At 43.8% G+C, this 21,127-nt stretch overlaps 2 protein-coding genes across 3 annotated transcripts in view; one reads left to right on the top strand and one right to left on the bottom strand.

Annotated features, from left to right (window-relative positions):
- DOCK4 (dedicator of cytokinesis 4) overlaps positions 1-18,683 on the bottom strand; it is a 405,154-nt gene extending 386,471 nt beyond the window's left edge. Inside the window, exon 1 of the mRNA XM_019492471.2 lies at positions 18,499-18,683. Coding sequence (XP_019348016.1) covers positions 18,499-18,535 — 37 coding nt within the window. The 5' untranslated portion in view covers positions 18,536-18,683. The remainder of the gene's footprint in view (positions 1-18,498) is intronic.
- Positions 18,684-18,883: 200 nt separating this feature from the next.
- The window catches only part of ZNF277 (zinc finger protein 277), a 93,117-nt gene continuing 90,873 nt past the window's right edge, over positions 18,884-21,127 (top strand). Inside the window, exon 1 of one of the 2 annotated variants that reach the window (XM_014601052.3) lies at positions 18,884-18,964. In XM_014601052.3, coding sequence (XP_014456538.1) covers positions 18,922-18,964 — 43 coding nt within the window. In that variant the 5' untranslated portion in view covers positions 18,884-18,921. The remainder of the gene's footprint in view (positions 18,965-21,127) is intronic. The other variant, XM_019492456.2, reaches the window with a different exon arrangement.

Raw genomic sequence — 21,127 nt, 5'->3', positions numbered from 1 at the left:
AAAAGATGCTTACAGGGGAAAGAGCCCTAGAGCAGGGGTGTCAAACACACAGCCATGGAGGCCTATAATCTAGCCCCTAGTGCTACCCTCTCTGCTGCACCAGACAAGCCCCCACATAATGCCCAGGACATGCACTGCCCATGTTGGTTGCTCATACCACTTGCTGCCAGTCCCTGGCTGCACTGCCTGTGGACTAGCAGCAAATGGAAAAGTTTGCTGTGACTGGTTCCTAGGTTATACCACCCACTAGGACCAGTATCCCGGACCAGCCCATGTAGGTACCACCTGTACCAGATCAGGATGTGGGAGGGGATGAAAGTGGGGGGGGTGGGAGGCAGATCCGTGGGTCTGATCCAGCCTTTGGACTAGCCCCAAGCCACTCATGTGGCCAAATGATTTTGACACCCCTGCCAGAGTAAGCCTCACAATGAGACAGAAGAAATGCCAAGTGATGGGAGAGGGAAATAGAAAAAGCCAACATGGGTTAAGTCTCAAACATGGTAAACCCCAAATGCTTGACCAGGCTTTAAGGGCTTTGTCTCTTCATGAAAAAAAAACCATTCACTGAGACTATATAAATAAATAAAAAATAAGGCAGATCAGTAAAAAAAAACCCCACAAGGTAAATGTGCTGATCTGAGGATGTTTACCACATGTTAAAAGACAGCAAAAATCGACACCAATGAGTGGCAGCTACTGCCTATGCCTTAACATTATGATATTCAAATATCTCTAAAAAAATGTTACTTTAAGCATCTTAAAAATCTACTGTACAACTTATCTTCTAATAACAGAATCTAGGGCCAGAGCAGTCTTCTACAATTTCTGCAGTTTGGACCACTTGACCATGATTTTCTACTGTTCAGCTTCCTGACCAGGCTAGTCCCTTTGTAGTAAGAGTGAAGGGGGGGGGGGAGGGGGAGGTAGGGGAAGGCGTAAGGATGGAACCCCAGCACAACAATGGATTGGAAGCAGGTTCAGAAGTTGGGAACATGCAATATTCAAGGTCACTGCTTATCATGAGTAAGAGGATCATGATGTGTATATCTTCTCTCACTAATTCACACCCTACCAGCTACAATGAACACAATTCATAAATTACTGTCTTATAAGGATATTTTACATAGAAGGCAGAGAAATGTTTCTGAATGTGCAAAAGACAGTTTACAATTCCCTAGACTGATGGGAAAGGAACTAAGATTTAAAAAAAAGCTTGCCACAATGAATTGGCGTGACCCAATATTTTGACACCCACATCATGATCATTCTGTGTGCTATTTTATACTTGCTTCATATTTAACACATTTTGACTTTGGTAACTCAAAGGCAAACCAAACATATAATTCTTCTCTTTCAAAAGTTTGCTTAGTTTATATATATAGCTAAACAGATCTTTGGTTTTGTGGGTTTTGGGGTTTTTGGTTTTTAAACAAACAACGAAAAAAAAAATCAAATTCACAGAAAAGCGCAACTTGCCACACAATAAATTTTAGAAAAATGAAACCAAGTGAAACTATCTACCCTAAAGAAAAATAAGTTGCATAATGCAACTGGTATTAACTCAATTACAGGTGCCATTTGTGTATGATAACATTCTATACCTGTGTTCCATCATAAGTTACTAAGATTTTGGTGGTGAGCTGTTTTATAATTAAAGTGGCTATTATGTTGTTGTCCCTAAATAGTCATTTCCCATAAAAGCACAAGATTCTGCTAAACCAGAAATGGCTTTGAATAATATTCTGTTAATTTACAACAAATTATCTGTTTGTAGCTTTGAAACAAATAATTCACAGACGTATTAACAGGTAGGGCTGGGGATTTTTTTTTACGTCTTAAAAATCTGTTACCAGTAAACTGCACATGTTTATCAGGAAAGCCCTAAGGCCTCTACTATTAGTCACTAGTGAAGAAATATCATGCTTTACCTCTACAGTAGAATTTGAGACTACTGCAATCTGTTGGCTATTTCAAAGATATTTAAGTAGAGTTTTTGTTTTGTTACTGGTTTTCTTAATACCATTTGATCTGGAAACTGCATTCTGGAATATGTAAAATATTCACTCTATTTTTACTCCCACTCCCTTCCAACATCCACTTACTCTAAAGGCACAGTATCAGAAGCCCAGCAAGAAGCTGTTTCAACAAAATGGAAGCATAAAAATGGCAAGCGACCACTGTGGCCGCACTGTGGCCCGGTGCAATGGGGGAAGTGGGAAGGGGAGGAGCGGGCCCGGGCCTGATGTGGCAGAGGGGGGAGGGGAGGAGTGGGGTCAAACCCCAAATGGAGAGAGGGAAAACGGGGAAATAGGCCCACGTGAGTGGGGGGTGAGGACACGGGGCTCCATCCCCCATCCCCTCCCGCCATTCTTGACACACAATTTTCTAGTATTTTAATAGCCCTTGCTTCTAGAAGCAGGACTCTGGCCATCATGGTCCCCCTGCTTTACCCATGGCAGGTTAAGGTGCTGTGGTTTGTGGTTCTGTGACAGGGTTGCCTGTGTAGTTTGAGTAATAGGTTAGACAAGGATTTGTTTAGGATGGTTTGGTGAAAGATGATCCCACTTCAGGCAGGGAGATGGACTAGATGTGTCCAGAAGTCCCTTCCAGCCCTACTTTTCTATGAAAAGCAGTGGAGAACTCACTATACATGAATGTTCTCACCCATCGGTTTAGGCAGGAAGCTGAGAAATTCCATTATTCTGAAGGGCAGGAGGACTACTGAATTGTTCCCATGCTCATGAAATCTTTAATTAGATTATCAAGATTTTTTTTTAAACTAATCACATTCCTAAAGAAAACCCTATATGCTATGGAAATGACACAGCTCTTAACGTACTCCATTCCAGTGAATGATTGCAATACATCTCCTTAGTAGAAAAATATATTAGTGGAAAATAGTATTCACAATATCTCCATTTTCAGCTTCAGTAAACTTAAGTTGCAAAGCTGCTAATACCTGTAATGTAATTAGTTTCTAACTGCCCTTAGTGGAAAGAGACAAGTCACTACAGCTCTTATTTAAGAATGCAAGAACCATGCTCAGTTAAATTAGATTTGTCCTAGCCATTCAGTAACAAAAGGACAATTTCTTTCAAATTAAATTTTTCTCATGTAAAGTGCTAATTTTGGTGAAAAGCATTGCACTGCTAGTGTTTAAAAAAACAAAAACAAAAAAACCTCTCTCAGATTCTCCACAGAACAGTTCCAACTGCAGCACTGCATGTTACTGCCATTTCATTGCTGTCTTCCACCTCAGGAAAGGCTTCAGGAGCGAGAAAGGTTGTTTGGCATGTTGTATCTATGCACCCCATATTCTTTACCCAGAAGGCTGATAGGAGTAGTGAGCAAATTTTAAGCATTAATTAGAAGGGTGATTTCCATGATATGGACCAGGAGTCAGCAACCTACAGCTGCAGACACAGGGCAGTCACTCTCCCCACACTGCTACAGGAAAAAGGGATGACAGTGGGTGTTTTCCCCCACCCTCCTGCTAAGAGGCAGCAGCAGCTGGGTCCTAGCACCCACTATCTCTGAACCAGACTGAGTCAATCTGGTCTGCAACCTTAAAAGTTTCCCCAACTTCTGATACGAATGGTTATATACACACACTGCGTACGCAAATTGAACTACAGGGCTCTCATGGTAATTAATTCTGAGCTGCTAGTGGCTTAGGCTGGATATGAACCAAAAATGAAGGACTGAAAGTCATATAGTTTCATCCTCCCACTTACGTGCACCCTTCCACCTCTAGATAATAAAAAAAAAGCCATATTAAATAAGTGATCTGTCAAAAAAATTGCATAGATTATAAGGATGAAGTCAAGCACATGTTAAGCTGTAGTGTTAATATTTTAGCAAGTAATTAATACAAATCAGATGTCACCTGCATATTCTAATTCTGACTTTATCAGATTCAATTGCCATTGTCACTGCTAGTCTAATGCACTGGAAAAAGTCCTTGATTACAGTTAAGTAATGTGAAATCCTTAGGTATTTCACAGCCAAATGGAATTAGAAGTCACTAGACCAAAATGGAAGGAAGCAAAGTGGTGCAGACCCTTCAGACTTGGAGGTCAGCTCCTCCATGCAGAAAGGAATGGTTCGATGTGAGAAGGTACTTGGCAACTCTACTTAGTCTCTCTTCTCCCCCTGACTTGTAGGCTTTGGCAGAAAAGTTAAGGTGAAACCGTTAGTGTTATCTTACCTGTTTAACCCACCCCTCCTACCCCCAAAACTCTACAAAGGGACCTCTCCTTGGGCAGCGTCAGGGGGACAGGAAAGAGCAGAAGCCAAAGTTCCAACACACCTGAATTCCAAAGACAATGATGCCCCTCAGAGAATGGAATAATAAGACAAATTGAGGGTGTTCTCCTCTACTATCAGCAATAAGGTCACAGTACAGAGAAAGCTGAAAGCTGGACGGAGATTGCACACAGGAAACGGGGAACACTTACAGTGCAGTTAAAACGGGCGTAAAAGTTTGGATCAGGTTCTAGTCATATTCATTCTCTTAATTCATTTGGAATAGGGTTGAGTAGACTGCCATTAATTCCATGTCTTTAATTTACATTTAAACTAATGATATCAAATAAGTTAAATCTGTCTGTATTCCTATCAACACCTTAAAGAGATGCAGAATAATACATGTTCAATAAGTAGTGGCATGATTTTAAATAAATAAATACTCTCCTGCAGAAACATTAAATGTGTCTTAATTGCCCGACTGTTTTCTATATGGCAAGAGGAATAAAAGGCTACTTTGCCTTCAAGCTTTATGGCATTGATTTTTCTCAACAAGCCAAGGAAAAAAATATTTTGAATGCCTCCAAAAAGTGAAAGACCATAGACAGACCCTTGCAAATGTTTATTCTGGAAGGACAAATCACAAGATCCATCATCTTGATATTTCACAATAAGTTTCATATATCCCCACTCTTCCACAGTCTCAGGCATCCTTCCAGAATTGAAGATGATTTAAACCAATACTTGGTCTATCTAGCAAGCAGCCGAACACAGTGGGGAAAGGAAGTGGTCCTTGATAGGCTTAAGTTCAGTTCCTCAGTGTTCAGCTAAGAGGGATCCCTACATGCTGTGGAAGGACTGTATACAGATAAGGCAGGAGTTTCAAGCTGTGTTATATATACCCCTGGGGGCATGCATGACATCTCTAGTGGGTACATGGGAGAAATTATGTAATGGTGGGTTTAATTTTCATTATAATAATAATTGCCATGTAAGGCGTTAAAATATATAACATATGCTGGTAGGCACAGGCACCAACTTTGGTTTTTGCCAGTGGGTGCATTTTTTTTGTGTGTGTGTTCCTGAGCCCTACCCATGCCTAGCAAAGAGGTGACACATTACTTCAACCTGGCTTGCCTGACATGGCTCATGGATGCTAAGCAACTGCTAACATTTTTGGTGGGTGCTTGAGCCCCAGAGCACCCACGGAGTTGGTGCTTATGGTGGTAGGGGTATGCTGGCAGCTGGTAAATCTGGAAGGGGGTATGCAATAAGAAAAAGTTTGGGAACCTCTGAGATAAGGGAATCACTGGAAGGTACGAATTTCCTACTGCACAATGTTTCACTGAGAGGCTACTGGAGGGCTGCCACAAACCATCTCTGGAAGAAGGCTCATGGGGAAATTGCAAGGAGAAAAAGAAAAAGCCAGACTTAGAAGTAAGTAGAAAGAAAAAAATTCAGACTACTGTAGAGTTATTTAGGTAGCAGTAACACCAGTGATGGAGTTTTACCTTGTGAAAAATTAAAACTGACCAAATTCTGGAAGTTCAATGGCATCTCATATTTATTACATAATCAGCATCCATTGCATTCACCAAAAATAAAATTTTAAATTGAAAGCAATATGGAAAAATGATGAACATTCTCTTCCATGTTCAGAAGACTCACATAGCTTATTTTAAAGTGGTTAACCTCAGTGATATGCCAGTGAAACATGGACAGGTAAAAGGTGCTAGGAATAACAAACATATGCTTGTTTAACTTTGGCTTTACTGCTTCCTAATTTATTTGCTTTATTTCTATGAACTCTTGCGGTACACTGACAAGCTGTCAGTCCCGTCCCCCCCTCCCCCTGCCCCAAAAGGCTATGCACATAATTTATTCAGCACTAAATGTAAATACAAAAGATTCCCACATCATTAGAAGTGAAAAAAAAAGTTTTTCACATTATAAATTTAAAGTTGCTTGTTAACTCCCTATCTTAGGATTCACAAGCATATTACAGTGGAACTGGTAGCAACTCAAAGGACCAACAAAAAGTGCTTGGGAAGAGGTTTGCTCCATGCATCTACAGTCACTGGGGCAATCAAGACAGAAGGTTGTTTAACACGGAAAGTCTCGAACTCAAGAATCACTATTTCAGTAAGAACGAGGGGCTTATGGCTGCTATGCCAGACTAAGAAATTATTTTGTATGTCTTTAGCTGAACAGCTTCAGGATGAGACAGTACCTGAACAGCATAACCATAAGTAAATAACCTAAAATGATACAAACATTATTCCCAATAAGCGAGTGCCACAATAGGATGTGGGTGGTACTGTTTTAAGACAAGACAAAAAATGTCAAACACTTTCTGCTTCTGGTCATCAAAGACTGGGGAAAGTTTGTGTTTCTGCTGCGTAAGAGCAGACACGTTATCCTTAGCATACAGACTAAACTGTAACTAAATAATTACATTCTGCCTACCCAGGTTTTCCCCACATGTGCAAACCAACGCACTGTTCTGTATGTCCCAAATCACTCTATTCTCTGCCGTGATGAACTGAGCATATTGGTACTCTACTCAACATAAAAGTCAACTGTGTATCAACAACAAGCAATAGAAATTCAGTTTTAGTAGGTTCTGCAAAATTTTGAATTTATATGAAAGATCATATTTGGAGATTATATATTAAATACAATGATTTGTCTTATTTTGTACAAGGGGTTAGGATGACAGAAGATATGCACATTAACTCCATGTACAATTCTATATCTGAAAGCCTATTTTATATGCCAAACCAGTCACTTAATTTTTGGTAAAAGCATTAGTTTGACAATTAATTTGCTATGCTTCTTTATTATTGCCTCTCTAAAACCAGGCAACCACATCAGACGGTTGCATCTAAGGAAAGAAAAAATTCACCCAGTATATTTATTTGGGTAGTTATCATGCCTTCTTGTACTTAGGAGGGAAGACAGGAATTCAGCTCATTTATTCTTCACAGTTACACAAATCTACATGCAATGTAGTGAGAGAAAAAATGTGTTAACTTTAAAGTATGCTGATACAGGGGACAAGAAAGGGGCTCATGAAATGATGTAATCTGGGCTATTTTGTTCTCGGACTGTTGGGAAATAAGTACAGCTAGTTAACAGATTTTGTTTATCCTTGCAAAATATAAAAGTGATGCATGTCAAAAGTAGAGGGAGATCACCCTTCTATTTTTTGCCCATAAAGTTTTTCAAACTGAAAAGGGTATGAGAGGAGGGAGGTGGTAGGAGAACATGAGACATCCAATAACAAGTGAGGAAAGTTCCAAGAGTTTTCCAGCTCACTAACAGTAAAAGTATTCTTTCTATACATGGTCAGTGATTTAAATGGAGCACATGGCATGTCCATGCATGTCAAGTTTCTACCATAATACTATCAATGATACTCTACTTAATGGTTTAGTATCCTTATATGATTTTAAGATTCAATGCTGTAGATTACACAAACAAAATAGTTTTAAATCCAATATAAAGAACAGAACTGTAAATCAAAGCCTGTAATCTCACTCTACTAGTGGAAGTACCCATTGATGAAAATGGGTACAGTATAAGAAAACTTGGTTTAGCTTCAAATACAGATGATAAGCACCATTTCAGAAGTCATGAAAAAGCTTGCTGAACTATAATTCATTGTTGAAAATAAGCACATTTTTCTTTCAAGGTAGGATCCTTGAAAGCAAAATTGTCAAGTGTTATTAATCAACATTATAAAACATATAAAACATATAAAAACACCCTCCTTCTCACCTACAAAAGTAAATATAATATTCTGCACACTATTTGTGCACCATTTACTTTAGCAGAATGAATTGGTGAGCGAGTTATTTCTCACGAAATCAGAGTTAGCTTTATGAACCTTGAAAACCAACAGCATTATAGTTATAAAGCAACTTGATAAAAAAAATAAGAATAGAATGGGGCCTTCAAATCATTAGCATTATAAAAGATTTACCTCATTTAAAAAAAGAAATTCCCTTTTATTTAACTGGTACCATTCATTATGCAGTCATTGTATCTTTGTAGTACTCAACTGTTCACCAAAAACAATGGAGTGTAGCTGTTTAATGATTACATACCATGCTACATGCTATGACAAGGAGTCAAGTTGTATTTCATTACTCTTTGTATAACACAATACAGTTTCTGTTATTTTCTTAATAGAGTTTTTGGTCAAGGCAGCTGTCTTGCATATAACTCATAATAAAATTGGGTATTAACAAATTATCGCTCTGTCTTGTTGATAAAAACATCTTGTATATTCTCAGCTTATTACTACATCAAGAGGAAAACAGTGAAGGAAGCAGGTTAAAACTGCAATTAATTTTTGCAATTATAGCCAATATTCATTTAAGAGAAATTTAATAAATGTGCATTTTTTCTCTCCAACAATTATGCCATCTATATATCTTAATGACTTGGGCTATTACAGTTACAATCTGTAGAAAGCTCCAATAATTCACTTTTCTGGATAGCCCCATAAAACCATTCTTGAGCTTTTGTCTTTAATAGTTGGATCTTGCCTCCAGTTGATGTCAGTTCATATGAAGTAGCATGGTTCAAAGAAAAGAAAGTGCATCTTTTTTTACAATTTCACTTCCCCACATTTGAAGGAAGAGTTGAATATTTTCTTCTTTCTTTAGCATTTATTGGAATATTTTAACAGGCTCAGTAAGAAAAAAAACCAAACAGATAAAAGCTGCAACAGCATCCTCAAACCAAGAAACCCAAAATGGCTCTGAGGTTTTCTATACTCAATTCTTCCTTCTCTGGAGGAAGATAGGAATAAACAACCAGGCTGTCTATACATTAAGTTCCTTGACAGCTGAAGCCCCAGAACACAAAAAAGGATGCAGACCTCAAAAATACAGTCATTAAAAAAAAAGTTAGAAATAAGTACAACTATTATACCTTCCCACAAGCCCTTCTTCCAATTTGTTTTATTTTACAATCATTTTTATTATGTTTCCTTGCCTACTGCTTGTGTTTTTATATAAATAGGAACAGTAAGAAAACAATTAAATAATTTCTGGAATCCACAGGTCCAGAAATCTGGTGGCAAGGGAACAGTAACAATGTTAATTGCTCCCAGGGCTGCAGCAACTAATGCTGCTACTTGCTTACTTCAGCATCACCCAGGGGGAGCTCCATGGGCTAAGTGACACATATCCATATACCAGACTGCACTAGCATGGGGCAGTGGGGGTGCACAGGGTGGCTGGATCCAGCATGTGGGGACGCACCAGATTGTACTCATGGACCAACCCTGTGCACAGACTCCATTCTCAAACTGACCCACAAACCAGCCTGAATGTGGCATCCAGCCCACCTGGCAGAAAAGTTTGAGTACCACTAAAATAATGCATCAAAGCACAAAGTAGACAGATTTTTCTAATTTGCTTTCAGTTATAATAGCTTTCACTGTTATCCATGGGAAAGTAGGTAATTTTTTTCAGACAGAATCATGATATCTATGCTGCATCCCTTAAGAGAGAAACATCCAGTTAGCCTCAGCAGTTATTTTTCCTGACCCTGCCCAGGTGTTTTATAGCAATGTTAGGGGTTTCTTCAAGAGCACAACTGTGTCTCTGTTCCCAGAAAAGGAGTGATCACCTCCCCTATATAAATCAATATAAGGTTGGCTTTTTAGGAAGGAAGGGAGCTGCACTCCTGAGGGAGGCAAAGGAAAGAAAAACATTCATAAATTGCAAGATTCTGATAATTTATTTCCTTGCCCTTAATACAGGTCACTTTGCAGACTGCTGTACTTGCAGTTCCAATATAGTTACTTCTGCATGCTCCAGAAGATGTTACGATCAGCATTATCTTAAAATTAGGAGTTTTGAGTGGCCACGAATAACAGTGTTCAGTCGACTCTTTTTAGTAAAGAACTGTAAACATGTATTACAGAAATACACCATTTTCAGCCATCTCCAAACTGTTCATCACCTTCCATCTCTTTCACTTTGTATATTATTTAGGAAGTGTTTCAGATCTCTAAAGTTCCAAAAGTGGTGTCTAATCAGTCTGGCCCTCCTTTAAAACTCTCTCTCCCTTTCTTGCCATCCAGATGTCTTTCAGTTGTTCAACTGGAAAACACAGATGCTTAGAAAAACTAAGCTCCTCTACCAAGAGACACTCTAGAGCAAGATGGTTCCAAGTTATTTTGTTTGTTTGTTTTTAATGTGACCGAGGGAATCAAACAGCATTCAAACGAAGGGAACCTGAATGTTAAAACTAGGAAAGAATATACTGACTTCTATGTTGGTATTCTGTAGCTGTCCCAAACAATAAAATGTACAACATATGAAACACAAAGACAAGAGTTATCTGGAAGATGGATATCCTCCAGAACGTGAAGATAACTGAATCATAAGATAATATAAGAGCCTCTCAATTCAACCCTTTTGTATGGGAGAGTCCAGAGTAAACAGGGAGATCTTGTAGCAAACACAACAAGTCATTAAGGCTAGGGTCAGGCATTCAAAAAGCTTGAGCCTGAACTGATTCAATCTTTGTGGGTTAGTCTAACCTGGCTAGGCAAAACCAGTCTGTAACCATCAAGACACACCCTCTGGACTGAAAAAATGCAGGCGTATGCCTGTAGTGGCTCAAGCTAGAAGCTAGCGGGTGCTAAAGCAGCCCTCCCTCCCTTTCCACAATGCTGAGCTGAGGGGGGCGTGGCCATGCCCCAGCAGGATGCTTCCGATTAGGGAGTGGTTCCCCCCACTCCTGACCAGCCCAGCAGGGAATTGATAACACAGTGTTTATCACCCCTAACTCAGTGTTTATCACCCCATTAAGAAAACAAGAGAGGGATATTACCAGTTACCTGTTGATTCTGCTTTTGTCACGTCTGCCACAGCAGGGACAAGTAGCCAGTATGTGGTATGCTAGCTAATGCTGAGAGGTGTCTGTGTAAGGCAGAGGGGATGGGGGAATAATCCCTGCTTAGCAGGAAGTGAGGTGGGGAGGAGGAGAACAGGGGGAAGCCAGGTAGATGCTTACAATCTCTGCCGAATTCCAGCCAGGGAGCAGAGGAAAAGGGCCAGCTCTGGTGTGGAGCAGAGCGCCCCACCCAGCCCAGAGAGCATATCAGGATGTGGGGGGAGTCTGGTTTAACTTAAGCCAGCAAGGGGTCTGGGACAGACATTGCAGAAACTGGTTTGAGCCAAATCAGTTAAGTCTGGTACTACATTCAACCAGGTTAATCTCAAAACGATTTCAGCCATTTTCAAACTGGTTTATGCGCACCGAACATCTGTTCTGTTACAGATTTAAACCAGTTTCTGATCACTTAAACCGGTCTATGTGTAATGTCTGTCCCTAGCCCACAAGAAGCTAAAACAATCTTGCTACCCAAGTGCACCAATCTAAGGACTGTCAAGTCATGTGCCCCAAAAGATAGCGACTGTCAGCCTGCTCTCTCTAGAATTTTCCTTAAACTAGCCAAGACACAAGTCCCAAATGGCTTTACAGACCTTAACCAACACAGTGAATTAGAAGTGAATTAGAAGCGAGTGTAGCCTCTGGAGCACAAGGTAGTTGTGCTCTGTCCATGAGATACCCAACAAGTAGGGTAGTTATATTCAGCACTAACGCTGAAGTGTGGCCTTACAGTAGTGCAGATGCTGAAGTGCTTAAACAGACAGACATATGGATAGCCTTAGTTTGAGGCACCCAATAAGGAAGATCACAAAGTCCAACTGAGGAAAGGGGGATGGAAAACGTTATTGTAACTACAACTGCTATTTGAATATCCAACAGCAGTCAAGGATTCCACTGGTCTCTAGGTAAACTTTAACAACCAGAAAGATAGATGTAGCCCTCATCTTTTACCTTTTTCCTTGAATTATTTAACCAGCATTACATTCCTTGTATTTCAATTAAGCTTTAACCATCTAATTTCTATCTGTCTAAGTACTGAGAAAGCCAAGTTGTGGCACAATCACAGCAGAACAGAAACAGAACGCTGAATCCTCAGCACACTGCTCACACTTCCGTTGCAGTCTTGTAATCTCCCCAAGCAGCTTCACATACAAAGTGAACAGGGAAGATGATAGAAGTAAAGTCTTAAATAAGCCACATGAGAGCCTTTAAGGTTTATGAGCTATCACTGAATACTATCCTCTGGGTTGCCTTTAGGAGAATAGAAGGGAGGCACTGAAGACAACTTCATGTCTCCATCTCAGGGGCTTTGGGCATGTCAGTGAAATTTTGTAAACAAAACCACCAAAGGCTAGTAGGCAATTCAAAAAATAGCATAAACACCTGGACAGAGATTTTCAAAGGTGGCTTTGGTTATTTAGCTGCACAACTCATCTGACATAAATACCAGTCATATGGCCAAGTAGCCTACCTATGCTTTTCAAATCTCAACTCCAAGTTTGAGCCTACATCATAAGAGAGCTGGCGACTTAGTTTTAACTAGAAAAGAATTATCCGAGTTGAGATTATTTTAAAATAATTTAAAATACTGAAGGTTAGACTGTGGTAGAGTCTAAAACAGCATGTCTGCTGACTGACTACCCTTACTGGGCAGTAGGTCAATACACATTTTTTACATGAAAAACAAATGAAGTGACATTACCATGAGAAAAAAAAGTTGTAAACTGTATTTAATTATGGACATATGGCATTTGTGGAAAAAATCTCCTTTTAAGAATGAGAAATCCTTATCATGGCATTTTTTTTTTAATTCTTGTATGTTATTTTCAATGGTAGTTCTCCTTCCATCTATACATGTATGAGAGAATTACTGACAAGTGACATTAGTGCAAGACTGACTAGAAGGGACTTCCAGTGTAACAGTCCTGCACAGTGCTATCTCAGGCAACCACATCACATAAACCATTTAATGAATTTATCAACCTCCACCATTTTTTTTTTTTTTTGCCTCACCACTCCAACTGGAAATCTATTTCAGAACCTCATTGCTCTGATGGTTAAAATCCTTTTTCTAATTTCAAGCCTAAATGTATTCCCCAGTAGTCGATACTCCTTTGTTCTTGTGAAAATATTATTCTTTACTTTAAATACCGCTCTTCCCAGTACGGTGGACTATAGATGTTTTTTGTTTTGTTTTTCTGGATTAAATTATCTTAACTCTTTTAAGGGTGGAGAGAGATAGTTAGCCACATTAGTCTGAAGTCAGGCAGAGGGCAAGGTAGAGATGCATCTTAGAGACTAACTTAACCAGAACCACATAAGCTTTTGTGCACAAGAGCACCTTTAGCACATGCTCACAGAAGTTTTTGCATCTCTGATTCAGTTAAGTTTTCAAGTTGCATCTCTAGTCTCTCCTAAGAGTAAGTCTACACCTTAAAAGATTGCAGTGCAGTATGGAGTTACCAAAGTCAGCTGGTTTAAAGTTAGCAGTAGTATTTTAGCTGGAACAGTGTAGAACTCAGTGGTGCTAATTTACCCTACTTCTCACATCCTTGGTGTCTCATTGTCAATGTGCAATCTGTTTTTCCCCATCTGCTGAATTCCCAGCTCAGGGCAAAAAGTAATTCAACCCTCCAGCTCCTGTCCCTGTAAAATGGAGATAACCATGGGCAGACAGGTCCAGGATTAAGAAAAAGGAGTGTGGTAGATACCACCTGCGCTGCCCCCCAGACCATGGGATGGAATAATGCACAACTGCAGCCCATATGAGCCGAGCAGGGAATGGGGAAAGAGGGACACACCTGTTCCCACTGTTGTCCCCTGCTGAGCACAGCACCCTGCAGAGATGCTCCTCACAGCCCATGGATGGAGCAGGGCAGAAGCGGCTCTGGGGTTCTCCTTGCCTGTGTCAACAAAGATAGCAGCAGCATCTGGTAAATTCTCCCTTCCTGTGCCTGGTCCCTGCTTGGCACCTTCGTATCCCTTGCCAGCTCAGGGGCTCTAGTTGCTGCTGTTTTCTTACAAACCTGGCAGCCCATGCAATGGCAGGCAGGATGCCTCTTCCTCCCACCCTAACCCACAAAGGGCAGAGGCAGGAAGAGGGAACCTGCCCGCAGCTGTACTGTCCTCTGCTAAGCCAAACACCCAAAGGAGTAGCTTCCCACAGCTGGTGTCTCTGGGATGACAGGGAAAATTGGGAAGGGAGGAGGAAGGCAGGGGTTGAGATTGGTATTCCTGCTCCCTGCCTCTGCCATTCCCAGTGAAGCCCAGCACCCTGCACAGACACTGCCCTCAGCTGAAGCCACTGGGATTAGGTGCAGGAAGCAGGGGGACCTGGCCACCATTGCCACTGTCCCCAGCTGACTCAGGGATGGGCAGCGCCACACAGTCACTCCTACCCTACTCTGGGAAGCTATTGCATGGGGGTCTGGGCTCCACCGCCAACAGTGGCAGAAGTGGGCAGGTCCCCCCATTTCTGCACCTGCTCTCTGATTGTTCTCCCCAGGTGTCCCCCACCAGCCTGGGGAATCCAGCAGCACCTTGTCCCAACACCACCCACCCCAATCTGAGTACGGTTCCTTGCCCAGAGTCTCAGGGAACCAGAGCCACCAGCACATCAGTCACACAATTGAAGAGGAGTGCAACTGCACTAACACCCACATCTGGATTTGCCCCTGCCCCTCCCCCATTCCATCCTATCCTCCCTCTGTCCATATCCCTGGTGTTTAAATTATGACATTTAAACTATTTAGTACCCCTGCAAGTCCATTCATAGCATCTTAAGTCACCTGTAGCCTACAAAAGCTTATACCTTTAAGGGTGCTCTCACTGGGGATAGTAAATTTATCATATAGACACAGCCTATAAATACCTAGCACATATTTTTAACTTATGTTATTTATATAAGTCAAACTGGTGGACCATGCTAGGTTAAATGACTCAATGTCTGGAAAATTATATGCTCTGCTCAACTACTCTTAAACATTTTGCCCAATTCTTTTCTCCCCAAAATGAAACAACCTTACATTTGTCCAGGCTAACCTGGGTCCTCTGTGAACAGATGAACATAAATCAACTACATTCCAGAATGAGTAAACCTATTCTTACAACCACAGGGTAAATGACACTAACAAAGTTGATGACTTGGTATTGCACAGTATGTTGAACTTGTGAAAAAATAAATGAACCTGTTTATCTTTTCTGTATGAAGAAGGTACAGAATAAGCAGTTACTCCTGCAGTTTCTCTATTACAGTTACATTCTCAGTTTTGCACCAACCCATAAAAATTGGCTTTGAAAGCTGTGCCTGTTTCCTGTCTATTGTGTGAGAAGTATCCACAGCTATACCATATTATCCAAAACATTTCTTGGAATGATTCATTTATATGACTAGACAGGATTAAAAGGTGCAAACGCAGGGAAATCCTATGGGATCCGACTCCATTTGTAATCTGTACAATATGCCATTTTCAAAATATACTCAATAAGACTCATAGGCTGCACACTTCACTCCCAAATCCTCTGCAGTGGGCTTTAAACACCACTTGTTATTGGATAGTAGATCTTTTATTCAATACTGTTATTAGTTTGACACAGCAACATAACATAAAATACAAGAGTGTTTTCCTACCAACTGCTTGCAAAACAAATAGGAAAGCAAAAAGTAAAATGATTCACAAAGGAAAATTATGCTGCCTTCTCCATCCACAGAATGCTTAAAGAGAGCACTATTTCAGATCTCATATGAAGACAGAACGTCTTCACATGAAAAACATAAAACTGTCCCAAAGAAAACTTACAGTACTCTCTAAGGAAACTTCCAACTCAGAAACATTTTTTTTTTTAAAAGCCTACAGATAAAAAACCTTGATGCAAAAGTTCTGTCAGTCATCATGGAGATTCTCATAACCCCAGAGTATGCAATATCATGCATACTTGGCTCAGCTATTATGTGAACCAAGAACAATGCAACCTGTTCAGTGAAAAGGACTTAAAAAATTCTCCATGGCTGTCAGAGACAGGTGTCATAAACAGGCAAAAAGAGGTGAAAAGTGTGTTACTCATGTACGAAATACTCCCCATAGTGACAGGCAGCCAGGCTGTGTATACAAGTAACTGCCACTTGGTTACCAGCAGCCTTTCAGTGCAACCAGGTGGCTGTTGCTTGGTTATTCATCCATTTTGGCATGCCAGAGTGGAAATGTGTATCACACAGCATGCGCTGCAAAATTCAGATTGAAAATGCAGATGAGGTATGATGTGGATGTAAGCCCTGGGTTCTCATACAAAGGATACATATGCTTGGTACAACTGATTATTTTGGTACTAAACCATGAGAGAGAAAGGAATTCTCATGAGGATTTTAAAATACACCCATTTTATTAGTGCAGTTTTACATGTCATAACAACAGAAAAACTGCTCAGAAAAATAAACAATGCCTACTACTAGAAAGAGAGTACCTCAGATGCAAAACACTGTCATTTTAAATCAATAAAGTCCTCTTCCTCTGAAGTTTCAAGAAATGCATATAGCTATACACACACAACCCATTTATGCTGCAATTCCAATTTAGGAATGAAAATTTGGCTCAGAGCACTCTTCTTGCAGGCATAACACTATATTGTACAATACTGTTTCTGAGGCTAGTGAAATGGTTTTTGGATTCATATTTCAAGAGCAGCAATGTTGTCCCCAGACGATGGGTTCATATGTACTAAACTATTACAGTTGCTTTTTTTGGTATTTTGAATGGCCTTTTGGAACCTAGTCAAAAAAAATCTATGGAACTAACATAAACAACAGCATGCATTCACCACTACACACACATCCACGCAGATGGAAAGGAGAGAAGGAAGTTTGCAGTTATTCATAATTTTCCTCAGTGAATCCAAAGAAAACCCTCTCATTAAGATTGCAATAGTTCTTCTCCAGCAGTCATAAGATTTCTGCAACACAAGCATTCATAAGTAGGTACTGTTGGTACCGAGAGCTGGGAAAGAATTCATGGTTAGTACCGAGCTTTCTAAGTACTAAAAGCAGAAGATTTTAACTGAAGGACACTATTCAATTATTCAGCGTCCATGAGCTAATTATTCAAATGAGGGTGGTGTTTAAATTTTTGTTTTCTGGGGTCTTGAGGGTTTTGTTCTGGTCAAATGAAGATGCTCTGTCGCTTAGGTTGTAAATAACAAAAAGATCCGATTCAGCTGTGAAATATCCTGCTTCATGAAAAAGAAAAAGATGTGCTGCAGCCTGAAATACTGGACTGGTAATATTCTGCATGCCATTCCAGGAAATCCCAGAGGGGTTTTTAAAGCCTCTGCCCATCATGGTAGAGAAAGGCAGAAGGAAGGACTAATCAATATCTAACAACCCAGCTGTGACCTGGCACAGAAAGAAGGAAAAGAAATAAATAACTAAATCCCAGGGACAGTGCCTATAATGTAACACTAGGAAGACAGAAGCATCTGGGAACAACAGCAAAAGGGATGGAGTCGCACGGGTCGGTCGGTCTCGGCTTTTGTGCAACTGCTTCCGAGAGCGGGACTGCACGGGCACAAAGACAAGTCCTGGCACCGCCTCAGGGATGTCCCCTGTCTCCTGAAGGCGCACACTCTCTCACACGCACATACACACAGAGACTCACACATTCGCACACACTCTGTCTCATGGATACACACACACACATGACACACACGTGCAGGCACACACATTCTCCCTGTCTGACACACTTACACCCCCCCCCGGATTAGCAGAGCAGGGCCGCGATGCGTGTCCTCCAGCGGCGGCTATTGTCATCGCGACACACACACACACACACACACTCTTTCAAACGAGCGGCGGCTGTGGCCGACCCCGAGGGTCCCCCGGCCCCCCGAGCCGCAGCCCTGGCGCGGGCGGAACTGCGCAAGGTCCAGGCGGGGACAGCGCCCCCCCTCCCGCCGGTGCCACTTTGTTCCGTCGGTACCGGCCCCCGCTCGTCCCCCCGGCCGGGGCCGGAGCCGGTGCCGGTGCCGGGGCCGCTGCGGGAGCGGGGCGGTGCGGCCGCCTGTCAGCGCCGCGCGGGAGCCGCCGGGGCGGCAGCAGAAGCTCCAAGTTTTGAAGGGGGCGCGGGAGGGAGGAGGGAGAGGGGGCGCAGACTGCCCCCCCCACGCTTCTTTGTTGTCCGGCTCCGCCGCGCCGAGCGGGACCCAGCAGCCGCAGCTCCACGCAGCTGGGGCCCCGGTGGGGCCCCGCAGCTGCAGAGACGCCCGGCTCGGGGTGGGGGGTGGCAGGTGGCGGGGTGCCCCCCTGTCACCTGCGACGCCTGGGCGGACGGGGGACGCGGCACTCACCCACGCCGAACTTCTCGTGCTCCGTCGGGATCCACATGCTCGCAGCGCGTCGCCCACGCCGCTGTTGGTGCTGGCGCCGCTGCAGCCGCCGCGCTGGGGCTCAGCCGCGCTCCGGGGGCTCCGACGGAGCAGTAGCGGGCGCAGGAGCAGTCATTGTTCTGATTGACTGAGCCCAGCTCGCGCCAGGGCCGCTCGCAGCCCCGCCCCGCCCCGCCCCCCGCGCAGCGCGGCCAGCCGGGAAACCGAGTCTGGCGGCCGAGCGCGGCTGACCGGAGAGGCCCCGCCCCCTGCTGCTGAGTGACGGGCGCGCCCGCCAGTCCTGGCCCAGGCCGCTTGCAAAAGGAAGGGGCGGGGCCCGGTTGGCTTTTTCCCATTGGCCCGGGCGCTGTTCCAACCGTGACGTCACTGTCCGAGCGCGGCAGCATGGCAGCACGGCCGGGAGTCGGGGTTGGTGCGGCGGGCGGAGGTGAGCGCGGGGTGCGCGCTGGGTTGGGCGGCTGTTTTCCGCCTTCGCGGCTCTCCCGGGGTGGGGGACGGGGAGTAGCGGGGAAGACGCTTGTCCGCGGCTGCCTGCCTGCCTTTTCCGCTCCCGTGCCGGACAGCGGCGGCTGCGAGCGTCTCCAGGGGGCGAGGGGGAAGAAGGGCGCGGGCAGACATGCTCTCTCGCGGGAAAGGCCGAAGCGCGGGGAGCCCGTGTCAGGCCCAGGCCCGCCCCGCGCAGCCCGGCACATGGAGAAACCAGTGCGCGAAGGGAAGGGAAGACCCTGCAGGGACGCTGGTGCCGCTTCGGAGGCAGGTGTGGGGAGGGAGAAGGCGGGGAGTCGTTCCCGGTCCACGCGAGGACGGACCAGGTGAGCGGGGCGGCGAGTCCTGCTCAGCCCCGCCGAGGGTCGGATCTGATCTGATCGCCCGCCCGATCCCGCACAGCAGCAAAACCTGTGACGGGGGAGGTGCAGACCTGGGAAGGGGAGACTCGGAGCCGGGCCTCCTGGTGTCTGGCAGCTGGACACGAACAACTTATTTCTTGTTGGCTCCTCCAGCCCCTTCACTGGCCAAGCTGAAGTAAAAGTATCGGGCTGCCATATATCTCCAGGGACTTCCATTTGGAGCCCCTTTGCGTGTCTCTGTGTGTCCCTGCATTTGTAGCCACTGTAATCAGTCCTCTTTGGAGCCCCGGGAAGCGTCCCCTAAACAGGCACTTCCAGGCTCCCGAGGTTAAAACCAAAATCCTGCCGATAACTCCAGGTAGGGATACTCTTCAGGTAGCCCTCCCAACGCAGAGACTGGTATGGCAGCGTCTACATGGCACAAGAGTGTGTCTACACACATAGTGAAATCATTAGTAATGTAGATACAAATGCTGCTAGCAGTGACCTCGCTGACTCTGTTTTGTGTTTAAAAAAGCAATGGTGCCCAACTTTCTTGGATGGGCAGTCCGTGAGCTGGATCCTTGCAGGGCTCCCAATCTGGCACGTGGTGCAGCTGCAGCAGGGCCCAGAAGGGATATGCCCCAGTCCCCATCCATCCATGGGGGAGGACATGTGGCTGGCCCTGATCCAACTGTGGTGGGGGAGGGTGTGGCCCAGACCCAATTGGGGGGTGGCGGGGTGTTTAGGAATTTGGCAGTGAGGGAGGGGTGTCAGTATTACTTGCCATGACTCTCTTGCTGCCTAATTTCCCAACCCAGGGGGGAGCCCTGCGGCCAGCTGCCATGGCTCTGCAGGCCACATTTGGCCCAGGGGCTGGAAGTTGAGCACCCCTGACCTATGTAGCATGAAAGACATTAAAAGAGGGTCAGAGTAAGCTATTCTGTTCCCACCTGCAGAATGTACTAATCCCTGTTTGTTGCCCTAGCTGTCAGACTTAAAGGTGCCCTTACTAGACCACCTACCATCTCTCATTTTTCCACAATATGCACTTGGCTTGCCTACATGGAAGTTAAAGCAGTACATCCTTCTTCTCAAGCATTCACATGTATGCAGGTCAGCTATAACGGAGGTTTATAGCAGTATAGCTACTCTTAGACAGGAAGCTGTGCCTCTAGGACACCTTCATACTGGTATAATTGCGTCCACACAAGGGAAGTTTGGTCATACGTAAGGGTCTGCCTAGATCATGGGGGTACTTAACAATTTTTGCAAGTTGATTTGTGGCCTAAAGTTCTAATGCTGCAGTTATTTTGTGGCACCCCTGCCCCTCTGCTGGTTGGTGGAGAGAACCTGCCTCCCATGGCTGATTGGCAGAGGTGGAACGGGGGAGGGACTATGGGGTGGCTGCCACCTTTGCTTGCTGGCTGTTCTTCATGCGACCCTGCCCTTTGGCATTAATTGGCAGAGGGGGGAGGAGGTGGCCACCATCTTTTCTGCTGCCCTTCATGCCACCCTGCCATCCAACGCCTTCCCCTCCTGGCAGTGAGGACCACTGGCTCCTACTGGGGAGTCAGCATTTTTTTATTTTTTTATTTGTTGTTGATTTCATGAACAATCCCAGATTTTGCAGTTTCTGTGAAATCAACAAAACAGTGAATTAAGTAGGTCCCTAGCAATATATCGGTTCATGTTAAAATGGTATTGCTTGTTGATCAAAATAGTTTTATTGGTATGAACATTACATACAGAGCAGGCTTAAA

Source organism: Alligator mississippiensis, chromosome 4 (assembly GCF_030867095.1).
Source record: "Alligator mississippiensis isolate rAllMis1 chromosome 4, rAllMis1, whole genome shotgun sequence".
Classification (NCBI taxonomy): domain Eukaryota; kingdom Metazoa; phylum Chordata; order Crocodylia; family Alligatoridae; genus Alligator; species Alligator mississippiensis.
This window is presented reverse-complemented; position numbering and strand designations above follow the sequence as displayed.